General features: G+C 41.4%; 1 protein-coding gene across 1 annotated transcript in view; it reads right to left on the reverse strand.

Annotated features, from left to right (window-relative positions):
• Positions 1-1,176: 1,176 nt before the first annotated feature.
• The window catches only part of LOC138950338 (uncharacterized), a 35,408-nt gene continuing 10,763 nt past the window's right edge, over positions 1,177-25,821 (reverse strand). The window contains exons 5-8 of the mRNA XM_070322090.1: positions 19,678-19,805; positions 6,191-6,393; positions 5,667-5,838; positions 1,177-1,562 (exon numbers count right to left, since the gene is read on the reverse strand). Coding sequence (XP_070178191.1) covers positions 1,336-1,562; positions 5,667-5,838; positions 6,191-6,393; positions 19,678-19,805 — 730 coding nt within the window. The 3' untranslated portion in view covers positions 1,177-1,335. The remainder of the gene's footprint in view (positions 1,563-5,666; positions 5,839-6,190; positions 6,394-19,677; positions 19,806-25,821) is intronic.

Below are 25,821 nucleotides of genomic sequence, written 5' to 3' on the forward strand. Positions count from 1 at the left end.
ATAACAGAAACTGATTTCTTTCAACATTCAACAAATCATTTATAACATTAAAACCTTTCTGACGCCATTTTGCAAAATCCAACACTTTACCTTTAAACTGAATCAGTCTATTATTAAATAACAGTTGATTGCCAACATCATTTCTGTCAACTTCCTCTAAACCTACTTTATTCTTATTATCAAGTATATGTCAAAAATACCTCTTTCCAGAAATGATTTTGAACTTTTTCAATTCCTTGTAATTCCTTTTGTGTGCAATTAATTTTTGCCAAATGATTAACATCTGTAAATTGTTGAATGTGCCATTTTGGGATTGCACTCCAATTTTCTCGACCTGCTTCATGCAACCGTCCAATCCAATTTAAATAGAACACTTTCTGTATATCAAACATATTGATCATTTTCAGTCCACCATGCTCATATTCAGACTCCATAATTTTCCTTTTTATTTTTTCAAAAGCTTTTTTATTACTATATTGTTTTTGCCATACAAATTTGTATAGTTTCGTGTTTAGCTGTGTGAGAACTTGCTTTGGAAGACCAACAAACTGCATAATATACACAAATGGGGAAGTCATAAACGTTTTAATAACTGTTATTTTCCCCTGTATACTGAGATCTCTTTTACTCCACTGTTTAATCATGGCATCAAGACTCTCCATTTTGAATTTCCAGTTTTCCTCGATGTCTTTTGCCATTTTACAACTACTAAATTTAATCCCTAAAATTTTAATCTCCTTAACAACGTGGAAAGGCAGATTAGGTTCCGTTGGCTCTCTCCCCATTCTCAAAGCTTTCGTTTTATCTAAGTTTAATTGTAGCCCTGAGACTTTGCTAAATTGGTTCAATATGTTCATTGCCATGTTAGCATCATCTCGGTTTTTTAAAAACAGGGTTGTATCATCTGCCATTTGTTTTATTTTTATGACTGTACCATCCTGATTAATCTTGTTCGGTGTAGTTATTCCAACTATAGGGCTGTTTCTTATCTTAATCGCCAACAATTCCACCGCCAAGACAAAAGCCAACGGCAAAAACGGGCAACCTTGTCGAATTCCACTAAATACGTTAAACCTCTCCGATAACCAACCTCCATGATTTATACAGCTTGTAGTACCCTTTATCAAAATCTCCACCCACTTTTTAAAACTAGATCCAAATCCAAATCCAAAACAACCAACTTGATTAATTATGCTTAAGTTTGGAGCTCAGTCCGTCAAATAATTTCACGACAAATGTTCTTTGGCTTGATTACAGGGACTTGTATCAAAAATAAGTAAAGAATCCCACTGGAGTCTCAGCTATGAATTTAACACGCTAAATTTCAACATTACCTCACTTTTTGTGCGCCACCAGGCGGGACACCAAGTAGTGACTGTTGAACAACCGGGGATCTCTGCTCGCTACTCTCTTCTCCAGCGACCGGTACAGCTTATCCAAAATGGCCGCCTTGTCTTCTGCACTGCGCATGTCTGAGAGACTGTTCTCGAACGAACTCTGACTCCAGACTCGTTCGGCCGAGACCAGGCTTTTGGCGTAGGTGTCCCGGTCGTCCACACCCTCTGAATGTTGACACATTAAAGTAAGAGTCAGGGAAAATGGAAGCAGGGAAAGAGATATTGCGTTTAAATCATGTAACAGAAAATGTTCAAGGCCATTTGCTTTAAAGAAATTGTTATCAGCCACCTGCACTTATAATAATAATAATTGTCAGTAAGTACTGGTGTCACATGACTGATGTGAACCAGTTGATTGGCTAATGGCGATGCGCTAAAACTGTTAGCGCACTCTTGGAGTGCGCTAACTTTTCCACAGAGCGTATTCTTCCGCCCTTTGCCTAAGCGAGACTGTGCTCTCATCCTCAGAATTAATTAATGACATGTAGCTTATATTCTCCACAATACCAAAATACTATAAATTCCTGCTTCTCAATTAAAGCAGAAGTGGTTTTTTTCTGACAGATTGCATGTGCCTGTGCCACAGTTGCCACTATCTAAAAATAGAACCCGCTGTGTCTATTTTTCAGTTTTGACTTGCGAAGAATCTTCTCATAATTATGCCGTAGCTTATTATCCACATTACCAAATGATGAGTTAGTATACAATTCCCAGCAGCTAACAGAAAACACAAGTGTTATTCCGATAACGTACCACTGAACTAGATCAGCATTTGGAATATATACGTAGCAGACTAGATTACACTGAAATACGACTGCATCAGTTCAGTAAATGAATGGTTTCCGAATTATTATTTCAAGGCAACAACAATCGGAATCGAAAACGTGTAGGGTTAAGAACGTTCTTACCATGTATAAAACTTATTACCAGCCTGCCTTATGCGTGCAGACGAGCAATTGTTGTTTTTGAAATGAGACTGCAGTGCAGTGCCGTGGTTCGCTTGCCCTAGCCGCCCCAGCAGACGACATAAACCTCGCAGCAAATTAACATGTTGGGCAAATGTGAACAAACAAACGATGGGGACATACTACGTGTAGGGTTCACAGCATTCTTACCGTTCATATATAATAGTACCAGTCTCCCCGATGAGTGAAGATACAACAGAAGAACATACCACATTTTCTTTGAAAATCCGAGTCTGCTAACCGTGGCCTTGGCCGGAGTCAATTCAAGGGGCAACACTCTGCACAGTCAATCTGTCGAAGCTCGATCAAAGATCTTGTAGGTCGATGAAGGTTTCGAATCGCAAATAATTAAGAGTACAGTCCTTTCTCCGAGTTTAAATGAGGTCTCTGTGAAAGGTCATCACTTTTTAGCTTAACGCTTCACTGGAATTTACCAACAGAAATTAAAACAAGAGTTTGCGTGTGACGAAAGCACGACACACTTGAGACAGCCCACACAAAAGTAGATCCAGTGACACAAACCTGACCACACAGTTACGCCTATCCAAATGCGCGTTGCAAAATGTGCGTTTTGAATCTTCTTTTTTCTCTGGCGGTACTGACAATATCGTTATTGAAACAATCCCAGTGCACTAAGGGATTTATAGAGCAAATCTCGAAAATAATTATTGAACTCAGCGCTATGCGCTTCGTTCAATAATGAATTTTCTCGATTTGCTCTATAAATCCCTTAGTGCACTGGGATGTCTCAATAACTTAAATAATAATAAATGAGCATTTATATAGCGCAACATAATAACTTTACAATTATGCTCTTTGCGTTTGACACATTTAAAATTAAAACACAGTTATACAAGAATTTACATCTACATTCATAGTCAGCAACGCTTGATTAAAAGCATATACCATCAAACATACATTACAAAAGATTCTTCCACTAACTAAGTAATAAAAACATGAATAAAATAGGTTGTGAAAAATCACTAAAACAACAAATAACACTACATGTAGCCTACTGATGGACTGAGAAAACAAAATCAGGGGTTGTATTTCCTGAAGAGGTGCGTTTTAAGTGCTCGTTTGAATGCTTGGGGTGACTGAGAGTGGCGGATGTGAAAGGGGAGAGAATTTCATTGTGTGGGTGCGCAGAAAGTAAAAGTGCGTTGTCCGTATGTTTTGGTTTTGGTGTGTGGAATGGTAAGGATGCGACAGTCAGAAGAGGCACGGAGTTGTCTTGCTGGAGAATAGACGGTGAGGAGTTCAGAGAAGTAAGCAGGAGACGAGCCAGAAAAGAAGTTAAAGCAGAGGGTAGACAGTTTGTAGTCAATGCGGGCTTGAATAGGTAACCAGTGCAGTGTGTGAAGAAGTGGTGTTGCGTGATCTCGTTTTTGTGCTTTGAGAATGAGGCGTGCTGCCGAGTTTTGGACTTTTTGTAGTTTATGCAGGAGGTACAGAGGACAGTCAGAGAGAAGAGAGTTGCAGAGTGACCGAGTTCTTGTACGTGCCACTGTGATGACACGGGTGTGGGACATAGATACAGTCTCTGAGTCTGCACATAAAGTTGACCCGTGTCAGTCCCTGCCGGTATTCGAATCTCAGCGACCTTAGGATCACAAGTTCGGTGCTCTTACCAACAGAGCTACCCGCCCCCTTTGCATAACTTGCTGTTGTGAGCATGTGAAGTCATGCAGTTTGGTTACCATTCAAGTGACGGAATGAACTGTACAGATGCGCTCAATGTATATACAGGGATTGCAAGGAAAATATCGGCGCGGCCATTTTGAGAACAAAAGTCGAAAGGGAGACACATTTGGCGTGTTCTGCAAAAAGAGACAAAATATGGTGGCATCTGTTCTCGACCACATACAGACATGACCAAATTATCAATCAATCGATCAATATGAGGCTTATATCGCGCGTATTCCGTGGGTACAGTTCTAAGCGCAGGGATTTTTTTTATATTTCTTTTTTTATGCAATTTATATCGCGCACATATTCAAGGCGCAGGGATTTATTTATGCCGTGTGAGATGGAATTTTTTTTACACAATACATCACGCATTCACATCGGCCAGCAGATCGCAGCCATTTCGGCGCATATCCTACTTTTCACGGCCTATTATTCCAAGTCACACGGGTATTTTGGTGGACATTTTTATCTATGCCTATACAATTTTGCAAGGAAAGACCCTTTTGTCAATCGTGGGATCTTTAACGTGCACATCCCAATGTAGTGTACACGAAGGGACCTCGGTTTTTCGTCTCATCCGAAAGACTAGCACTTAAACCCAATTGAATTATGCTCAATTGTAATGTTCATTTCGTAAACTAATTTCACTACAATTATTCTTTTATTCGATAAAAGTGATTTGTATCAAATAAAACTCAATAATGCCACTGGATTTGTGAGCCTGTAAATGGACAACGTTAAAATTCAACATAACACGACTAGTTTACACGGGGAAGACGTGTTTGCTTAACGATGTGTCCCTCGCCTTTTTGTTTTTTAAATGTTTTTTTTATGTTTTGGAAGACCTTCAAATGCAGCGTGCCCGTTTAATCAAGAAATAAATAAGTGATAACAAACATGGTATATGTTTGTATGGTGTTTGTACACAGACTCTGTCATTTACATGTGGTGCAGGAAAAAACAAACACCTGCACTTACTTTGACTTATTATGTTAAATTTTACATTACACAAATAATGATGATAAAATTGTTTATTTAACGTTACTCTGTATAAAAACATTGGCGACATTTGTCTTAGATTAAAAACACACACAGGCGCGCCCACAAACTTTCCCTTTATGTACAGTGGTTCACCACCCTCCCACCCCCCGCACACTCTCGCTTATCTAACCAAAAGAGGTAATAAGAGATACTTGGATATAAAAAGGTATTCTTAAAATGTTCTGATAAAAATATAAAGTAGCTACGAAAAGCAATGGCGTTAGTTGCAGTAATGTCTCTTCATATCCAGGGACCAAGTGGGTGCGTGTGCACAAGTCTAGCGATAAGTTTGGGACCTTGCCACCCAAGGTCTTTATTAAAACTTAAAAGATAGCTTACAATACACAAAAGGACAATAATTGATAATATGTGAGACAATGTTGTTGTGTCTGTTGGTGTCAGTCACCATGTGTGGTATCACAATAATCATATGTCATCATGCTTTGGTCTATTCGAAATCAATATTCGCATTTAAACATTTGCCTGTCATTACCTTAAATCATGGTCAATAAACAATAATTAGTTTCTAATAACAAACCCGGTGGGTTTTTTTGCATTGACTTATTTCTCTCACCTTTGCGCAGTGTCTCCTGCCACTGAGTCTTGAAGAAACACGGCAAGGCGACCTGGTCATGGTGTAGTAGGCCCAAGCCCGCCTCCTGCATGGAAGAGCTCTTGGTGAAAGGGGAGGTAATCTCCTCGCTCGTCCGGTAGGCTGCCTTGATGATGCAGTCTTCATACTCCGTCTGTGGAGGCACACACTGGTCAGAGACTCGGATGGGACCCACACAAACAAACACACACACACATGCACACTTACACACACACACACACACATACACACACACATGCACACATGCACACTTACACACACAGACACACACTTACACATGCACACACACACACACACACACTTACACATGCGCACACACACACACACACACTTGTATGCACACACACACACACACACACACACACACTTACACACACACACACACACTTACACACACACACTTACACACTTACACACACACACACACACACACACACACACACACACACACACACACACACACACACACACACACACACAATGACCTGAGTGATGACGTTGTCCTCGCGGAGTGCGACCCAGGCGTGGTGAAGCTCCTGCAACAGGGCGAGAGTGTTGCGTCCAAGGCCAGCAACTCCGTCTTTCACAGCAGGACTTGTTCCATTGTTGGCTCCCTGAGTGAGGTCCCTTGGAGAAGTCTCGTTGTTCTCCGTGTCGCGACTGATGTTGAGAACAATGAGTAATCCCCCTTGACAGAAAAACCCCACAACAAAAAGCTTAAAAAAGTAATAATAAAAGAACTTCTCGCCACGCTCGCGTGGCGATGGGCAGTTTGTGTGATTGCATGCGCCTTTCTTTGTTTGGCTCGTAGCGGACCGTTGGAACTGACCTATGCGGCGGACAGTGCCCCGCGCACAGCTTAGCTCAGCGTCACTACGCAAGATTCCAGTGAGCTGAAAGGTCAAGTTTTTGTATTTGGTGAAATTTTTTTTATTTCTTTGTTGGTTTTTAAAGATGTTACAAGTATATGTTTTTGGTCATTCCATTTGCAGACGTTTGCGGGAATGCATTGAGTCAGGATGCGATCCTCGCATGCGTCCTGATTTCAAACTTGATAGCCAAATGTACGTTAACATTGTGGGCAGGGGAGGCTTACGCCTCCAGCAATTGGTTGGAAAAGATGGCTCCGGATCCAACTACTTGCGAAAGATTGTTCGCACTGCACCTGGCGTTGTGATCTTACAACTTGGGGGAAATGATTTCAGGTTTGCAGAAACTATGAATGCTGAGGAGTTTGCCTTGACGATGCTGGCATTCGCTGGCCTCCTCCATGGGGTTTACAAAGTTAAACAAGTTGTGGTTTGTGGCATTCTGCCTCGCTTCAGTCCAACCGCCGATTACAGAGGATCGCGGGGCTTATCGGCCACAATAAAGCAACGCTATCACGCCTGGGCAATATATTAACGCCAGGCTGGCAGAACACAGTGCTGACTTGCATTACGTCACGGTTTGGTGCCATGACAAGTTTCAATTTCAGGAGGAGAAAAGAGGCTTGTTTGCGGCCGACGGCGTACATTTGTCTGAACAGGGCAGTTACATAATGTATAAATCGGTACGAGGCGCTCTGATCGCGGCCAGCAAACGCTTGGGGGAAGCAAGAGCACTGTACACGTGTACGAGCCGCGCTGACAGCGTGACCTATTTGGCTGGAGGCAGACAGTCTCCAGCGCTGTGTTTGTGACCAGACTCTCGCAGAAGCACTGACGGGCCGTGTACCAGCGACCTACTTTCTGATAGGTTACACGGTGAAGGCTCAGACTTCTGGGGTGGTACACGCGTGGCGGCTATTTTTAGCCAGGGCCACGCTACACCTGATATTTTGGGTTGCGTTGCAGGGGGGACGGACGCCTAGCGGCGTCGGAAGCCAGCGGTCATCGGGTGCCATCCCTTTTTTTTTTGAGGATGAAAGTCCCTTGTTCATTTCAATGCTTGTTATTCTCTCAGGTGCCAGGAGAAAAGGTTCCGTACAACTCTCGCTTACTCTATTACACATGTCGTATGCATTGAGCGATTACTTCCCTTTGGTTATTTGATACACTTTTATTCCAGTTGCTCGAGCACCAACAGCCTTGTTGTTTTATCCACTTTTATTCCAGTTATCTTGTATGCGCTTGAAAAACTTATATGTGGGGGGAAATGCATAATTATGATGTTTTCTCTAAATGTTTTTGGGTGCGCTGGATACACAGCCACACGTTTTCTGCGCTTGAAACACAGCCAAGGGGTTTTCTATGGCTCAAAACACACATTAACCACTTTAATTCCAGTTGCCTGAGCACCAACAGCTTGGTTGTGTTAACCAGTTTAATTCCAGTTGCCTGAGCACAAACAGCCTTGAGCATTGTTTTAACCCCTTAATTCCAGTTGCCTGGGCACCAGCAGCCACAGCTCCAATCGTGTTTTGTGTGCGCTTGAAACACAGCCACAATTGTTATGTGCTTTAAACACAGCCATTTTACGTGCGCTAGAGACACAGCCACAACTTTTTTGCGCTTGAAACACAGCCAGTTTATGTGCGCTTGAAACACAGCAACAATTTTTAGGTGCTTGAAACACAGCCATTTTGAGTGCGCTTGAAACACAGCCACACGTTTTGCTGCATGAAACTCAGTTTAACCACTTTGATTTCAGTTGCCTGAGCACCAACTGCCTGGTTGTGTTAACCACTTTAATTCCAGTTGCCTGAGCACCAACAGCTTGGTCGTGTTAACCTCGTTAATTCCAGTTGCCTGGAGCACCAACAGCTTGGTGTGTTAACCAGTTTAATTCCAGTTGCCTGGGCACCAACAGCCACAGCTCCAATCGTGTTTTGGTGCGCTTGAAACACAGCCAACAGTTTGCTGCGCTTGAAACACAGCCAGTGTATGTGCGCTTGAAACACAGCCACAATTTTCATGTGCTTGAAACACAGCCACAAGTTTTATGTGCTTGAAACACAGCCTTTTTGCGTGCGCTTGAGACACAGCCACAACGTTTCTGCGCTTGAAACACAGCCAGTTTATGTGCGCTTGAAACACAGCCACACTTTTGATGTGCTTGAAACACAGCCATTTTGCCTGCGCTTGAGACACAGCCACAATTTTGATGTGCTTGAAACACAGCCAGTTTATGTGCGCTTGAAACACAGCTACAACTTTTAGGTGCTTGAAACACAGCCGTTTTGAGTGCGCTTGAAACAAAGCCACACGTTTTTCGCATGAAACTCAGTTTAACCACTTTTATTTCAGTTGCCTGAGCACCAACAGCCTTGTTGTGTTAACCACTTTAGTTCCAGTTGCCTGAGCACCAACAGCCTCATTGTTTTAAGCACTTAATTCCAGTTGCCGGGCCACCAGCAGCCACGGCTCCAATCGTGTTTTGTGTGCGCTTGAAACACAGCCACAATTTGTATGTGCTCGGAACACAGCTATTTTGCGTGCGCTTGCGACACAGCCACAACTTCTCTGCGCTTGAAACATAGCCAGTTTATGTGCGCTTGAAACACAGCCACAATTGGTAGGTGCTTGAAACACAGCTATGTTGAGTGCGCTTGAAACACAGCCACACATTTTTCTGCATGAAACTCAGTTTAACCACTTTTATTTCAGTTGCCTGAGCACCAACAGCTTGGTTGTGTTAACCACGTTAATTCCAGTTGCCTGAGCACCAACAGCTTGGTTGTGTTAACCAGTTTAATTCCAGTTGCCTGTGCACCAACAGCCTCATTGTTTTAACCACTTAATTCCAGTTGCCTGGGCACCAACAGCCACAGCTCCAATCGTGTTTTGGTGCGCTTGAAACACAGCCACCAGTTTGCTGCGCTTGAAACACAGCCAGTGTATGTGCGCTTGAAACACAGCCACAATTTTCATGTGCTTGAAACACAGCCACAAGTTTGATGTGCTTGAAACACAGCCTTTTTGCGTGCGCTTGAGACACAGCCACAACGTTTCTGCGCTTGAAACACAGCCAGTTTATGTGCGCTTGAAACACAGCCACAATTTTGATGTGCTTGAAACACAGCCATTTTGCGTGCACTTGAGACACAGCCACAACTTTTCGGCGCTTGAAACACAGCCAGTTTATGTGCGCTTGAAACACAGCCACAGTTTTTAGGTGCTTGAAACACAGCCCTGTCTTTGCTGAGGTTGGGCTGGAGGATCCCCTGTCGTCGTGTTTGTGGCCCTCTTATTTGCCGGCCATGTCTGCCTATTCTGGGCTGCAGGTCCAGGGCGGGTAGGCTTGTGTTTTGGCATCAAACCGACTGAGGAGAGAGCATCTTTGATCGTAAGTACTGGCTTAAACTGTCCATAACCGAGCTTACTACAGGCTGCTGGTGCCCAGGCAACTGGAATAAAAATGGTTAAAACAACCAGGTTGTTGGCGCTCAGGCAACTGGAATTAACGTAGTTAAAACAAGAAGTGTTGTTTGCATTGAAAGAAATGAAAAATGATAAAAGTCCTGGTTCTGATGGTTTTACCACAGAATTTTATAAATTCTTTTTCAAAGATTTGGGCGTTTTTCTTGTACGTTCACTGAACTATGGTTTTCAGTCAGGAGAACTGTCTGCCACGCAGAAAGAGGGGGTCATAATCTGTATACCCAAGGAAGGAAAAGACAAGCAGTTTCAAAAAAATTGGAGGCCAATAACTCTCCTTATTCCCCCCTCTGCTTCTTTACCTCTGTAAACTTGTAGAGCTAGTTATTTTTCGATAATGACCCAGCAACCAAACAAATAACGAGCCAGCAACAGCCTGAATCCTCGATAGTGCAATGGGTTGAGAAGCTGTTCTGTTTTGGTTCTACTTTTGCGACTGAAAAGTTCCGAACGCTCTATACGTACGAAATATACATCTCTGGAGCAAACAATACAAACATACCGCATTTAAATTAACAACTACAGGCCTGAACACATGAATCTCCATATAAAATCCATGAGTTAGGTTGTTTTCTGAATCTAGATCTGCCGTGCACAAACCGTTCATCACAAGCAAATTCCCAAGGCAAGTAACTCATACTCTAGCCGACAAGAGTAGTTCCCCTTCTTTTAACGCAGTTTCTTCGACAACACTGACTGCAATCCGACGGTCAGTTTTCAACAATATTTCATTTTATAAACAGATCACACGCAACCAAATGCACACATCTCATCAATTTAAACAACATAAAGCGGTTTCATACACTATTTTCCCCAGAAAACTGAACTTCATACAGTAATTAACGTTGGAACACAGGTGCAAAAGTTCGTCTGCTAGTCCCATTTGACGAAAGAACATTATCCTATGCGATACTAAAACATAAACAGAACACACAATATCTTCCTTTACCGCCACAGCAGAATAACAGCATATCTGTGTACTTGATTTTAGTCTAAAACAGGGAAACTGACAAGAAGTGTTAACAGAATGGAATGATTTGCACGGAACTATACAACCGCGCATTAATCGATCGCCTGCGCAGGTTGACTGGTTGCGTGATTCGGATTCGATCAAACTTTCGCACAAAAACTCCTGTTTTCTTTCAATAACTGAAGAAAGGAGGAATAAAGAGGTTACATACTTCGTCTCAGTGATTATTAAAAATAATGGTCTCAGTTCGCGGTCATGAAAAAGCTCGCTGAAGCTCGCATTTTTCATGATCCGCCAACTTCGACCATTATTTTTAATAATCACTGAGACGAGGTGTGTAACCTCTTTATAACCTCTACTTAATATTGCCTACAAAATTGCTTCTTCATGTATTGCCAACAGACTAAAGGCAGTTATTCCCAAGTTGATTCGTAAAGATCAGACTAGTTTCTTGAAGGGAAGGTCCATTGGTGATAATATTAGGTTGTTGTATGATACAATAGCATATGCAAATGAGCATAGAGTGCCTGGTCTTCTCTTGTTGGTTGATTTTGAAAAGGCCTTCGATAGCATTTCCTGGACCTTTATGCGCAAGGTTTTAAAAGCTTTTCAAATTGGAGAAGATGTACAAAGATGGGTTGCAACTGTTTATAATAAAATAAAATCATGTATGTCTGTGAATGGTCAATAATAATATGACCCTCCACCACGACATGAGTCGCATGTCACCTTTGCATGATTTTCATATTTTTACATTTTCACAAAGAGTGTTTTATGCTCTATCCAGTGGTGAAAACCGTTTTAGAAAAGAACGAAAACTGTTTGAGTTATAAGCCTGTGACTAAGGTGACCCTCACACTGTTACCAGACACTCCCCGGACTTATATTAAGCCCAGCGCAGAACCGCGCGAGGTGACATGCGACTCATTTCGTGGTGGAGGGTCAATATTCAGAATGGTTTCAGGTAAAAAGGGGTACCAGACAAGGGGATCCCCTATCTTGTTATCTGTACCTTCTCTGTGCGGAGGTGCTTGCACTTATGATATATCAAAATGTAAAGGTAAAAGGTATTAAGATAAGGAATGAAGAAATTCTACTTTCTCAGTTTGCTGACGACACAACTTTTTTCCTGGATGGTAGCAAAGATTGTTTTGATGCTTGTGTTGAAACGCTGCAGTTATTTGCATCAGTCTCTGGCCTTAATATAAATTTTGATAAAACCGTAGTTGTGTGGATAGGAGCCCGGTGTTTTTCAAATGTGAAATATAAACCAGAAATGAAATTAAATTGGAATCCTGCTACTTTCAAGGTTCTTGGTGTTCTTTTTACATGTGATTTGAAAAATATTGTTGAATTGAATTTTGACATGAAGTTAAATGAAATAAGAAAAATACTTCAAATTTGGTCAAGAAGGAATATATCACCATTTGGAAAGATTGTTGTGATAAAAACACTTGCAATGTCCAAAATAACCCACTTGTTAACAAACCTGCCGGACCCGGATGAAAAGTTTTTAAAAGACTTGAATGCCATGTTGTACATGTTTCTTTGGAATGGAAAAAAACGATAAGATAAAACGTTTAACAGTATGTCAGTTGTATGAAGATGGCGGTTTGAACATGATTGATGTGAAGTCATTCCTCGCATGTTTGAAAATTAGCTGGCTAAAGCGCATATTGTGTAATGATGGAAAAGTAACACAAATTGTGTATGCAATATGTCCATTGGTAAGAAAAGTTAAGCAATATGGTGGAGAGTATGCAAATGTTTTGATGTTGAGGGTGAAAAATCCCTTTTGGGCTGACGTCTTTAGACATTACAAGATGTTGTATGACAAAAGTGTGCCCCTTACATTAGAACAATTCGTTTCAGAACCATTACATTATAACAGAAGTATATGTAGAGCTGGTAAATGTATTTGTATGTTAGATTGGATAGAAAATGGAATTGTTTCGGTGGGAAACTTGTTAAGCGACAATGGATATTTAAGTTATGATGATTTTAAGCAACTATATCCAAATGTTTATGTTGATTTTGTGTTATATGAAGGCTTACTTGCCTCAGTAAAGGCATATCAGAGGAAATTGAAACTGACATTAGATGAAAAATATGATGTAAGGGAGGCTTGTGTTTGGTCTTTTTTGAGTAATAGCAGGGTAAATCAGATTTATTTTTTTTATTATTAAAGACCTATCACCAGTAACAGCCCTGGAGAAGTGGGAACACGAGTTACAAATAAATATGGATAAGGCCATGGTTTTTCAAAAAATTAAAAAAAGTACAACTGACCAGAAGCTCCGCTGGTTCCAATACAAAATTCTTTACAGAATTTTACCAACAGGACGTTTCCTGTTTTTGCGGAAATTAGTTAATACTTTCTTTCTTTATTTGGTGTTTAACGTCGTTTTCAACCACGAAGGTTATATCGCGACGAGGGAAAGGGGGGAGATGGGATAGGGGAAAGGGGGGGGGGGAGATGGGATAGAGCCACTTGTTAAGTGTTTCTTGTTCACAAAAGCACTAATCAAAAAATTGCTCCAGGGGCTTGCAACGTAGTACAATATATGACCTTACTGGGAGAATGCAAGTTTCCAGTACAAAGGACTAAACATTTCTTACATACTGCTTGACTAAAATCTTTACAAACATTGACTATATTCTATACAAGAACCACTTAACAAGGGTAAAAGGAGAAACAGAATCCGTTAGTCGCCTCATACGACATGCGGGGTGCAGAGAAATAAGGATGTGGAAAAGAAGACTTTTGGTAAATGAAATAAAGGTGATGGATCCAGTCAGGTAGAAATAAGACAACAAGAAAAGAATTGGAAAACTGCAGGGAATAGTAGGGAGAGTTTTCTTGGAAGGAAATATAGGTGAAAGGACTGGTAAGGCAGAAATAAGACAAAAGAAGAGAAGAAACAGAACCGTTAGTCGCCTCTTACGACATGCTGGGTAGCATCGGGTAAATTCTTTCTAGTCCCAACCAATATGGGACTCCCCCTAACCCGCGGGGGGTAATTAGTTAATACGCCATTATGTCCGCTTTGTAATCAAGCAGAAGAAACAATATCTCACATGTTATGGCAGTGTGTAAAGGTTCAGGATTATTGGTCTGATGTACGTACATGGTTAACTACCAATTTTGCCCACTGTCATAGAGTGCAGTTCTCGTTGGAGCTAATTATATGTAGTGTAAAGATAAATTGGTATTCAGACAGAATTTTGGATTCAATGATTTTGATTGCTAAATACATTATGTTTTTAGCAAAATTACAAGGGAGAGAACCTACCGTCACAGCCTTTGTAAATTATGTGAAAATTGGTTTGAGGCAGAAAAATATCAACGCATAATAGATGGACGTTATGTGCAGTTCGTTTCAGAGTGGAAGCAATATAGCCACCTTTTTCACTATCAACTCTCCAGAAAAGACCAGGTCATCATTGTGCGCCTCAGAACCGGCCACTGCAGACTCAGGCACCACATGTTCTCAACATTCCACATTGGGGACACGCCTGTATGCCACTGTGGCATCGCAGGCATGACAGTGGAACACCTCCTCCAACACTGTCCAATCCACCAGAAACTACGAGCAGAAACATGGTCTGCTGACACACCAGTTCAGGAGAAGATCTTTGGCACCTGCGGAGTCTTCGATGTACTGCAAACTTCATCAGAAGTTCTGGAGTCCCTGTCTGAGCAATCGAGAAGAAGAAGAAGACTGAGGACTTGTTTGTATACAACTCTCCTGTGTTCACTTTCACGGTCTCGGTCAAGCGAATAACTATTGTTCTGATATCATTTTAAAGTGAAGCTAAAGAAACCTGGTATCGGCACTGCTGTGCATCTCCTATGATCTCAATGGTATCAAGGCACGGGTCATAGAGATCAATTTAGATCTAGATCTATTTCCGGTTGTGTTCTTTTCCTTCCACCATTCCTCGATGGAAAAGAGTTCGTGTTGTTTTTGTTTTAATTTCTGTCTTTGTCGTTGATCATTGTATACACAAATTACACAAACGTCATCTTGTGAGGGACCAAAAAATATTGAAACTCTCGGATGATTTTTTTGTGTGGTATCAACCTCGACCTACGGTCTCGGTTGATACCACAAAAAAATCATCCTCGAGTTTCAATATTTTTCGGTCCCTCACTCGATGACGTTGTGTAATCTCTATCTATTACCTAAGTTAGAAGGTTTTCTTTTCGCCTGTTGTCATTCTTCTTCTTTGGTGTGTTTTTTGGTCAAATGTAAAAGCACATTGCAACAAGTAATATTTCAGGGAGAAATGGAGAAATGTTTGTTGTTGTCTTCTTCTTTTTTTTCTTTTTTTTTCTTGTTGTGGTTATTTTGTTCGTCGTTTGTTTTTTTCTGTAAAATGTATTTTGCGGGTGCTTTTGTTACTGCTTTTCGCCATACTTTGTTTAACCCATGGTTCACCTCTTTATGCTTGTCTGTATTGCTGGTAGGGAATTCACAATTTTTTATTTCTTTTTGAAGTGAGCAATCACCACACACATAAACAGAGACACTAAATACATCACCAAAACCCCAGACATGCACAACATAACCTGCTAAACAAGGATAATAAATATATCTTGATGTACATTAATTAGAAGAGCAAGCACGCTTTTTTTCTGTACTTTGTAATAAATATGCTATTTGTGGAAAAGAGAGAAAAAAAAGAAAAGGAGGTCGGAAAACTTGAGCACGTGATAATAAAGATGACGATGATGATGATGATGATGATGACGATGATGATGGTGATGATGACGATGATGAAGATGAGGCATGAAGCATACATGTGTGGTTATTCATAAAATCAAATGCATACTATGCAGGTAATTATCAATACAAGCTGGTAGCAATCGAACATGTAGCAAGAGTACAACAAAAATATGTTCAGAACATACAATGCACAGCATATCTTTGACGTAATATTAACTGTGGCAAATCAAAAGGTGTTAAACTACTCATACATAAAGTGTTTTTTAACACATTTTTAAAGCTTTTTAATGACTTTAAGTGCTTGAAGGATGATGGAAGCGAATTCCAAACTGAAGTACCCGAAAAAGCAAGACTGGTCTTATACAGGTCAATTCGTGGAATCGGTGGGATCAAGTTGACCGACCCATATCTGTGGGTAGCTTTATTAAATAATGATGTAATGTAAATCGGAACTTTACCGTAATACAATGTATGCATGAAAATGGCTTTGTTTAACTTGAGATGCTTTTCCAGTGGAAGAAAGTTAAGCATTTTTAATTTCATATCTGTTGATGCATTATCATTTACGATGAGTTTGGCCGAGCGACGATAGAGAGAGTCTAATTTTTTCAAGTGGACATCACTGCTGCCATCCCAGAGCGTCGAAACATAATTAATGTGAGGCATTATAATGGTGGAACATTTCCAGAGTCCTTCTGCCCGTAAATTGCTTTAACTTGGATAGGAGGAAAACGTTCTTGGCTACTTTCTTGCAGATATGCTGTAATTGTGCCTGCCACTTGAATTCACAATCAATAATTACCCCTAAAACGCGATGCTGTTGAACTTGTTCAATTGATTGAGTACCAATAGTAAGATTTAGTTTGAGTGGAGAAATCTGGTGTTTTTGTCTGGTTGCAATTACCATACTTTTAGTTTTTATTGGATGGACAAGCATAGCATTAGCACTACACACTTTGAAGGGAGGACTCTATTACTGGAACAGACTTTCCACTTGCATGAAGAGAAGAATCGTCAGCAAAAAAATCACTTCTTACATTACTATCAGAAATGTGCAGTGGCAGATCATTGATATACAGACAGAACAAGATCGGCCCAAGCACTGAACCCTGAGGCACCCCGCATTTCACAGTCTCCTCAGTAGATATTTTACGGTTTAGGGCAGTATATTGAGATATGTCATGTAAATAGGAAGCAAAGAAGTTACACACTGAACTGTTTCTGACATGTCATACAACTGTAATTTCTTCAATAGAATTGAATGATCAACAAGATCAAATGCTTTTTTAAAGTCGAGAAACAAAGCACCACTGATTTCAGATCGGTTTGTAGCAGACAGCCATGTGTCGCATAGCGTGGTAAGGGCGCTGTGACAAGAGTGATTTGTTCGAAAACCAGACTTAAAATGATGGAAAAGGTTTCTGCTTTCTATGTACGCGAGCAAATGTTTGTGAATATGTTTTTCCAATGGTTTGGATAAAATGGGTAATAAGGAAATGGGTCTAAAGTTATTTGGGTCGGATACATTTCCGCCTTTATGGAGTGGAATTACTTTTGCTCTTTTTAACAAACTAGGTACAGTATTTTGCTTTATGCAGAGATTATACACATAGGTGAGTGGCTCCACAATATATGGTAGAGCTAGTTTGGTCAAATAGGGAGGAATCTTATCAGGACCCATGGACTTTTTATTCTCCAGGCCTTCTAGCATCTTCCCTACCTCATTCACAGCCATGTCTGGAATAGTAAAAAAATCGTCTGGATCACATTTCTGATTACAAAAATCTTGTAATTTTGAGAAAGAGACTTCAATGTCAGAATCAGGACTGTCGCATTTTGCAGATTCATTTAGCCTATTGGCAAGGGACAAAAGAGAGAGAGAGAGAGAGAGGGAGAATTCATCCTTGGAATTTGAGTTAAACACTGTGTGTGACAGTAATAAAAATCAACACAATTTGTGTTGTGGATGCTCTAAAGATGTTTTCCTTCCATTAATGTTTCTCTTGGACCCTGTTCGACATTCCCCTTCACCTCCCGCTTTGTCTTTCTTTCAGCACACTGATTATTCCCGTGAGTCATCATGCAGCAGCATTCAATGTGTGTATATGTCGTGCCGAATTCACGTAATTGCCGATTCCGCGTAATGGGCAACAGTTTTGCCCATTTCGCGTAATCGGCAAAACGCTGCCCAATACGTGAAATCGGCAGCGTTTTGCCAAAATCGCGTGAAGGCTTCTAAAATGTGCCCATTTTGCGAAATCGGCAGCCACTTTTTGGTTTTAAAGTTCTCAAATGCCTGGAATATCATCACACTTAGACAACTAGATACTCGAATGGATAGATATTGCAATAATTGATAAGTTATGGCAAGTTATTGCAGAAAGTGTAGTTTTTGTGCATTTCCGGAGTTATGCTCGACCATTGACCAAATAGCCTGAGACGAGTTGCCCAGAGCGGTTCGCCACGGGTCGCTCGCAGTGCGAATGACAAAAAGCCGTTTCTTAGGGCAGTGCAGGAAAGCGCTCGCGAAGCACTCGGCGAGCGGCTTTGGTATATGCTCGCCCACCGCCCGCCGGGTTATCCAAGATGGCGGCGGTGTTTACACTGCGATGCCGTGTAGCGTGTTTCGATCTTCTCGGCGTGGTTTTCGACGTGACCCGAGGGATCCACCGCTTTTCAAGGTTCAGGGACTACCCCAGCTAAATTTATCATCATAACTACATTTTCTCTGACGATTTCACTGACCGAATCGTCTACTAGTTTAAGAAGTACAACTTTTTTCATATCTTGCAGCAATTGTGCTTTCTTCGTCGCCATCGTGAAGCGATTTGCCTCGTTGTGAGCCCGTTGCATAGACCAATCCAGAGCGACGTTTCTCTGAGCGGGCTATTGTGATTCTGAGCAACGCATGGCAGGACCGCCAACTCGTCACGTGACCCTTCGAGGTTACGACACTCGACTTTCAGGGGCGCTTAGCGTCTGGTTTGAAAGGCCAGCGATTAGAAGACAGTGAAAAGAAAGCACGCTCCAGTTATTTGTGACAATGGGAGGTGACAATGAACTGGATTTTCCAAAACTCCAAACTAAACTTAACAAAACTCATCGAAAAACATGTTCCATATGCACTTTAGCCGAGTTAATTTTAGCATTTTCAGAACTTACCTCGGCAACTTCGTCCATGTTTACAATCGACACCCGACATCCCCCTGATTTCTGAAAGGCCATGTAAGCGTAGGTTCCTAAATGCGAGAGGCACTACCTCGTAATAGAGAGAAAGAGCGGAGAGAGAGCTAGTTGGCGGTCCAGGATCAAATTGATGGTCTATGGCTCGACTCAGACCAACATAGACCATAAAAAACATAGTAGGGAGGTAAAGCAATGTTAATGCAATGTTCTGGTGACACAAAAAGTAACAGACTGGCTGTCGCTTTTGCGAAATGGGCAAATTTTAGAAGCCTTTGCGCGAAATGGGCAAAAATGTTGCCGATTCCGCGAATTCGGCAATTCCAAATAAAACAACCCTGCATAATCAAATATTGGCCAACCAGCTTTGAGTTCCCTCGCCATGATGCATCCAACATCAGCATCCAATGTTATACAGGGATGGCCAAATCGTCCGCCCGATTGCCAGGGGCGACAAAAAACTCGGACAGGCTAGTAGAAACCGCCTGGCAACTCGCCCGGCTGGCCAGTGAAAATTCTAGTCAAATGCAAAACGTGTGGTTGTAACATCGAGTTTTAAACCCATAAACACTGCAGATGCAGCAACTGTGGTGTGTACCGGGCCAACGACATGTCGTGCGGGCTAGTGACTTTCTTGAAGTTGCTCACCCGACTGGCGAGTTACACATTTGAGATGTGGCCATCCCTGTTATACAAACAAAATAAGCCTACAAAATTCAATATTGGCTAACCAGGTTTAAGTTCCTTAGCCCTCAGCCTGAGAAACTTGGTCCAGTCTCGGTCAGCCTCGGCGTTGAACCTTCTCTGCTCGTCCTGGGTGGCAAAGCAGTGTGTCACGCAGTCCGTGAACTTGGTGTCTCTGCAACACAAAATGTAAATAAGATGTGCATGGTACCAAAAGAAAACTGTCCATGTTTATGTAAATTGAAAATGGACATTAAAGTGTTCTTGTCTTATCTTAGACAACTAGATACTCTTATCTTATCTTATCTTATCTTATCTTCTCTTATCTTCTCGTCTCGTCTCGTCTCGTCTCGTCTCGTCTCGTCCCGTCTCGTCCCGTCTCGTCTCGTCTCGTCTTGTCTAATCTCATCTCATCTGTTACGGATGAATTTTCAGGTAAGTGTCTGTGTGTATAGAAAATATGCGTGCTCTACTCTGTTTACTATCTCTACTGTTACTCGCACACAACACTCAAACAAAGCACAAAGACTAAACACTCTCAATGCCCTTTGCCCTCGTACCTGTAATGAATCATCAACACAACAATACAAATATGTTATTTCTCATGCATTCTACAGATCACGTTCATTCATATATAAGAATAATAATATCTTAACACACGTCGGAGACTAACTGTCTCACGTTAGATGAAGTTCTCGTTCCACACAATTCTTCTAACGTTTAGGGTTCCTGTTTACCACAGTGTCATTTTACGCACATCACTTGTCACGTAATACTTAATTTACGACGTCTACGTCTTACACAATCTTCTCGACGATTATGGTTCTTCGGTGGCAGTTCACACATTCAGTGACTCCACAAACTTAAGATTATGTTCCTTCGGTGGCAGTTCACACATACAGTGACTCCACAAACTTTAGCGGGTACATACCCGGAATCCATACCACCCACGCAATACCGCTCGTGGTGGCTATGGGGTGCGGCTCCACCCGTTCCAGTACTCCAGCGCTGTTACAACCCTGCGCTCTCAATCAACGATTCGTAGCGCTAGGGAGGGGATGCCCGTCTCTCTCTCTCCCGCTGTCAAGTGGTACCATCCCTCACTCCGACCGGGGTGCTGCGTAAAAAGTTTAGACTACCATCAGTCTGAATTCTTAGATAAACTTTTCTACGAAATAATACTGCTATTCTTTCTCAATACTGTTCAACTATCCGTCCACTAACTTATGCGGTTATATTATTTACACCCGCTCATTTACAAGTAATTTCATTACCAAAAGAACATACGACCTTCCTTTCCAAAATGGCTGACACAGCGGCTCAGGCTTCTCCAACCCAATTTACAACATGACTCTCACAGTCATTTCACCCGTCAATATTACTGAGCAAAATACAATTCAATAAATACCTGTATCTTTACAGCATAGAACCACTCATGGTTCGTCCGCAACACAAGTCTTTCGGTGTTCGACCTCAGTGTTCGGTGAGCAGCGTTATAGCCCAACGCGGAGACATCAGTCAAAACACGTCTGTCCTCCTCGACTGTCAGGCACGCTCTACTCTTTCACATACCACAAAGCTAACCCCTTTTTCTCCCATTGGCCACAGCAGCCAATGGAGATACGCCTTACAAAATAGGTCACGCTGTCAAGTCGTGATACTACAAGTATGGCAAGCCAATCTGTACACATTTGTTTAAACCATCCAATACTGAAATATGTACAAATCCATTTGTCACATCATCTCATCTTAAATGCAGCGGGCGCGGCCAAGGGAGAACTCGGTCAAGGGCAGAGATGGCACAGAAATTCAGTTTTGTTTCTGTGGCAAGCTTATTAAGTTTTGTTTCAAGGTTCTTGCTAAAAATCATCAGAAAAAGTTGTTGTTATCCTTAAAAGTGAAATGTGAATGTATTATGGGTCAAAATGAACGTTTTTGTGTGACTTTTTAAACAATAAAAAAAATGTAGTTTTGTGGACCTATTCATCTTCCAGAAAAATAAAGATAGAACTTTGAAGTATGTTTTATTTTACCCAAACAAGGTCCCTAAATGCAGCAGCAGAGCGACTTCTTCAAATGTATTAACATATTTTATGTGTAGGTCGATATCATATAAGCCGAACATATTAAATTTCAGAAAAAATCCAAGTTTTTGTACTTTGACAGAATTTCTAACATCATTCCTTGGTAAATCTTAAAATGTCTCTCTGTTACTGGACAAAAACACAATTTTTGGTGAAATTACAAAAAAGAGCAAGAAGATTGGAAATTTAATCTAAAAGATGAATATATTATGTCCCAATGACGGCGCTGATGCTCAAAAAACGATTCTGAGAAAACAGCGTCAACAGTTTTCAAAATGGTGTCAAATGTTAATAAAACATTTTGAAAATGATCGCTTTTTTTGCAAAAACGAGGTTGACGATGCCAAAATACTTCGCACAATGATTCTATTGTGTTCAAAGTACCCAAAATGCTTTTTTTGGACGAAACGTTCGTGCAATCTCTTGCCTTAAGGTAAAACATGGATAATACGATGAATAGTAGCTGAGCTGAGAGAAATGTAGCTGTAGATGACTGTCTAAACAAATCAAAATGATAAGTGCTCTCTGCGAAGAAGCTCTTTGAAGAGTCAGCTGTTTTATCCCCGAGTACGCAGTAGGAGGGTCCTGCAGACTTTAATTGTGTGTCTGTGTATCTGTGTGTCTGTTCGTCTCGACTTAACAGCTTATTGCTGGGAAACTACTGGGCGCAGTTCGTTCAAAAGTTGATACACTAACTTGATAATAGGTCCGATTGATCGTATTAAAACTTCATGTTACCTGGGACCTAAATGCGAAAAAAATCACAAACACGACTCTTAACGGTGGGAGGTTTGGCTGTGGGAGGCTGTTTGGCAAAACGAACAGCCAGTCACTGAACTAAAGGGGGGCCTGAGCCGAACACGTCACACAGTGACGAGAAAAGCATGATTTGCAAGCCAGCCAGCTGTGGGTGGGGATTTGGTCTCGGCAAAGAAACTACAATACAGTGTTTGGTCTCGGTGAGACTGAAAGAGAGAGAGCGACACAGTGATTCAAGGCGCACAACTCTAGTAAAGTTGTCGTAGCACGTCCGCCTATGGCCAAAGTGATCCGGATTCGATTCCCGGCATGGGCGGTCTATTTTTTTTTTAATTCTTGTTTACTATTGTTTATTATGAACGTTTTAATGTTTTATTTTACTCCAACAATTTTTTTTAATTGTGTAAAATAAATTTTAAAAAAATTGTTTTAATCCAAGTGATCCGGGTGGAAAGCGATTCGTCTATGGCCAAAGTGATCCGGGTTCGATTCCCGGCATGGGCGGTCATTTTTTTTAATTTTCTTAAAAATTTTTTTATTCTTGTTTACTATTGTTTATTATGAACGTTTTAATGTTTTATTTCACTCTAATAATTTTTTTAATTGTGTAAAATAAATTAAATTTTTTTTTTTTTTAAATCCAAGTGATCCGGGTTCGATTTCCGGCATGGGCGGTCTATTTTTTTTTAATTCTTGTTTACTATTGTTTATTATGAACGTTTTAATGTTTTATTTTACTCTAATAATTTTTTTTAATTGTGTAAAATAATTAAAAAAAATTTAAAAAACTTTTTAAATCCACGTGCACAAGACAAAAACTTTCATACTGGGGGAGCGAGCCAGTCTGAAGAGTACTCGGGTCCAGCGCCAGCGTTTTTTATGTACTCAAACTTGGCTGGGGCGGGGATATAGCTCAGTTGGTAGCGCGCTGGATTTGTATTCAGTTGGCCGCTGTCAGCGTGAGTTCGATCCCAGGTTCGGCGGAAATTTATTTCACAGAGTCAACTTTGTGTGCAGACTCTCTTCGGTGTCCGACCCTCCCCCCGTGTACACTACAATTGGGTGTGCACGTTAAAGATCCCACGATTGACAAAGGGGTCTTTCCTGGCAAAATTGCTTAGGCACAGTTAATAATTGTCTACCTATACCCGTGTGACTTGGAATAATAGGGCGTGAAAGGTAAATATGCGCCGAAATGGCTGCAATCTACTGGCCGTATAAAATTTCATCTCACACGGCATCACTGCAGAGCGCCTAGAACTGTACCCACGGAATATGCGCGATATAAGACTCATTGATTGATTGATTGTTGAGTTAACATGATTGGTCACCGCTATATGCATACTGATGTTTAGGGAAGGTCTTTCAAGCAACACCCTTGACCGGTCTCAGATGTTGAAACGTTTACACGATAAAGACTGTGACTTTAAGCGGCCTTACATGCTACACACGGTGCGTGAATACACGTGTACGATAAAGACTGTGACTTTAAACGGCCTTGCATGCTACAAACGGTGCGTGAATACACGTGTACGGGAAAGACTGTGACTTTAAGCGGCCTTGCATGCTACAAACGGTGCGTGAATACACGTGTACGATAAAGACTGTGACTTTAAACGGCCTTACATGCTACAAACGGTGCGTGAATACACGTGTACGATAAAGACTGTGACTTTAAGCGGCCTTACATGCTACAAACGGTGCGTGAATACACGTGTACGATAAAGACTGTGACTTTAAACGGCCTTACATGCTACACACGGTGCGTGAATACACGTGTACGATAAAGACTGTGACTTTAAACGGCCTTGCATGCTACAAACGGTGCGTGAATACACGTGTACGATAAAGACTGTGACTTTAAACGGCCTTACATGCTACAAACGGTGCGTGAATACACGTGTACGATAAAGACTGTGACTTTAAGCGGCCTTACATGCTACAAACGGTGCGTGAATACACGTTTACGATAAAGACTGTGACTTTAAACGGCCTTACATGCTACACACGGTGCGTGAATACACGTGTACGAGAAAGACTGTGACTTTAAGCGGCCTTGCATGCTACAAACGGTGCGTGAATACACGTGTACGATAAAGACTGTGACTTTAAACGGCCTTACATGCTACACACGGTGCGTGAATACACGTGTACGAGAAAGACTGTGACTTTAAGCGGCCTTACATGCTACAAACGGTGCGTGAATACACGTGTACGATAAAGACTGTGACTTTAAACGGCCTTACATGCTACACACGGTGCGTGAATACACGTGTACGAGAAAGACTGTGACTTTAAGCGGCCTTGCATGCTACAAACGGTGCGTGAATACACGTGTACGATAAAGACTGTGACTTTAAACGGCCTTACATGCTACACACGGTGCGTGAATACACGTGTACGAGAAAGACTGTGACTTTAAGCGGCCTTGAATGCTACACACGGTGCGTGAATACACGTGTACGATAAAGACTGTGACTTTAAGCGGCCTTGAATGCTACACACGGTGCGTGAATACACGTGTACGATAAAGACTGTGACTTTAAGCGGCCTTGAATGCTACACACGGTGCGTGAATACACGTGTACGATAAAGACTGTGACTTTAAAGGCACAGTAAGCCTCCCGTAAACCATCACAGAGCTCCCCGAGCGTCTAAATACAGTACAAGCATACTTCCATTTGAACGCTCACCGAACGGGAACATCCTGGCTGCTTTCTGTCGAGCGTGAGACATTTTCAAAGAATTTATTTTCGTAGACTTGTACGTTAACAACAACGGCGCCTCGTTTTTGCGCTAGACCTAACTTTTAAAATCTAAATAATAAATTGACAGCTTGTTACACAAACATTCTTTAATCATAAAAGAATTCGTTTTTCATCAAGACAAGATCAGAACAATTCGAAGTTGTGAAAGTTTAAAAAAAAAGAAAAGCCCGGAAGCAGGGTCACGCAAGGGTCGTAGCAGACGGTTTATCAGTGCAAATCGCCGTTCCTCTCAACAGTCAAAAGCCATCGCTAGAGTTCTTGTGAACCACAGCCGTTGTTTCGTGCATAAAAAACGTCCTATTGTAGATAAGCTCACATCGAGTCGCATTCATGACTAACTGACGACTGCATTGTGAAAAAGGAAAACTGGATCACACGGGTTCACGATGGCTCAGGGGTAAGATAAACCACGCAAAAATGAATTCTTTGAAAATTGTTCGCTCTTTACGGAGGGCACCTAGGATGTTCTCAATTGGTGAGTGTTTAAATGAAAGGGTGTTTGTACTGTGTGTAAAAGCCTGACCGTATCTGTGATGGTTTACGGGAGGCTTACTCTGCCTTTAAGCGGCCTTGAATGCTA

This window comes from Littorina saxatilis, linkage group LG16, assembly GCF_037325665.1.
Source record: "Littorina saxatilis isolate snail1 linkage group LG16, US_GU_Lsax_2.0, whole genome shotgun sequence".
Lineage (NCBI taxonomy): Eukaryota > Metazoa > Mollusca > Gastropoda > Littorinimorpha > Littorinidae > Littorina > Littorina saxatilis.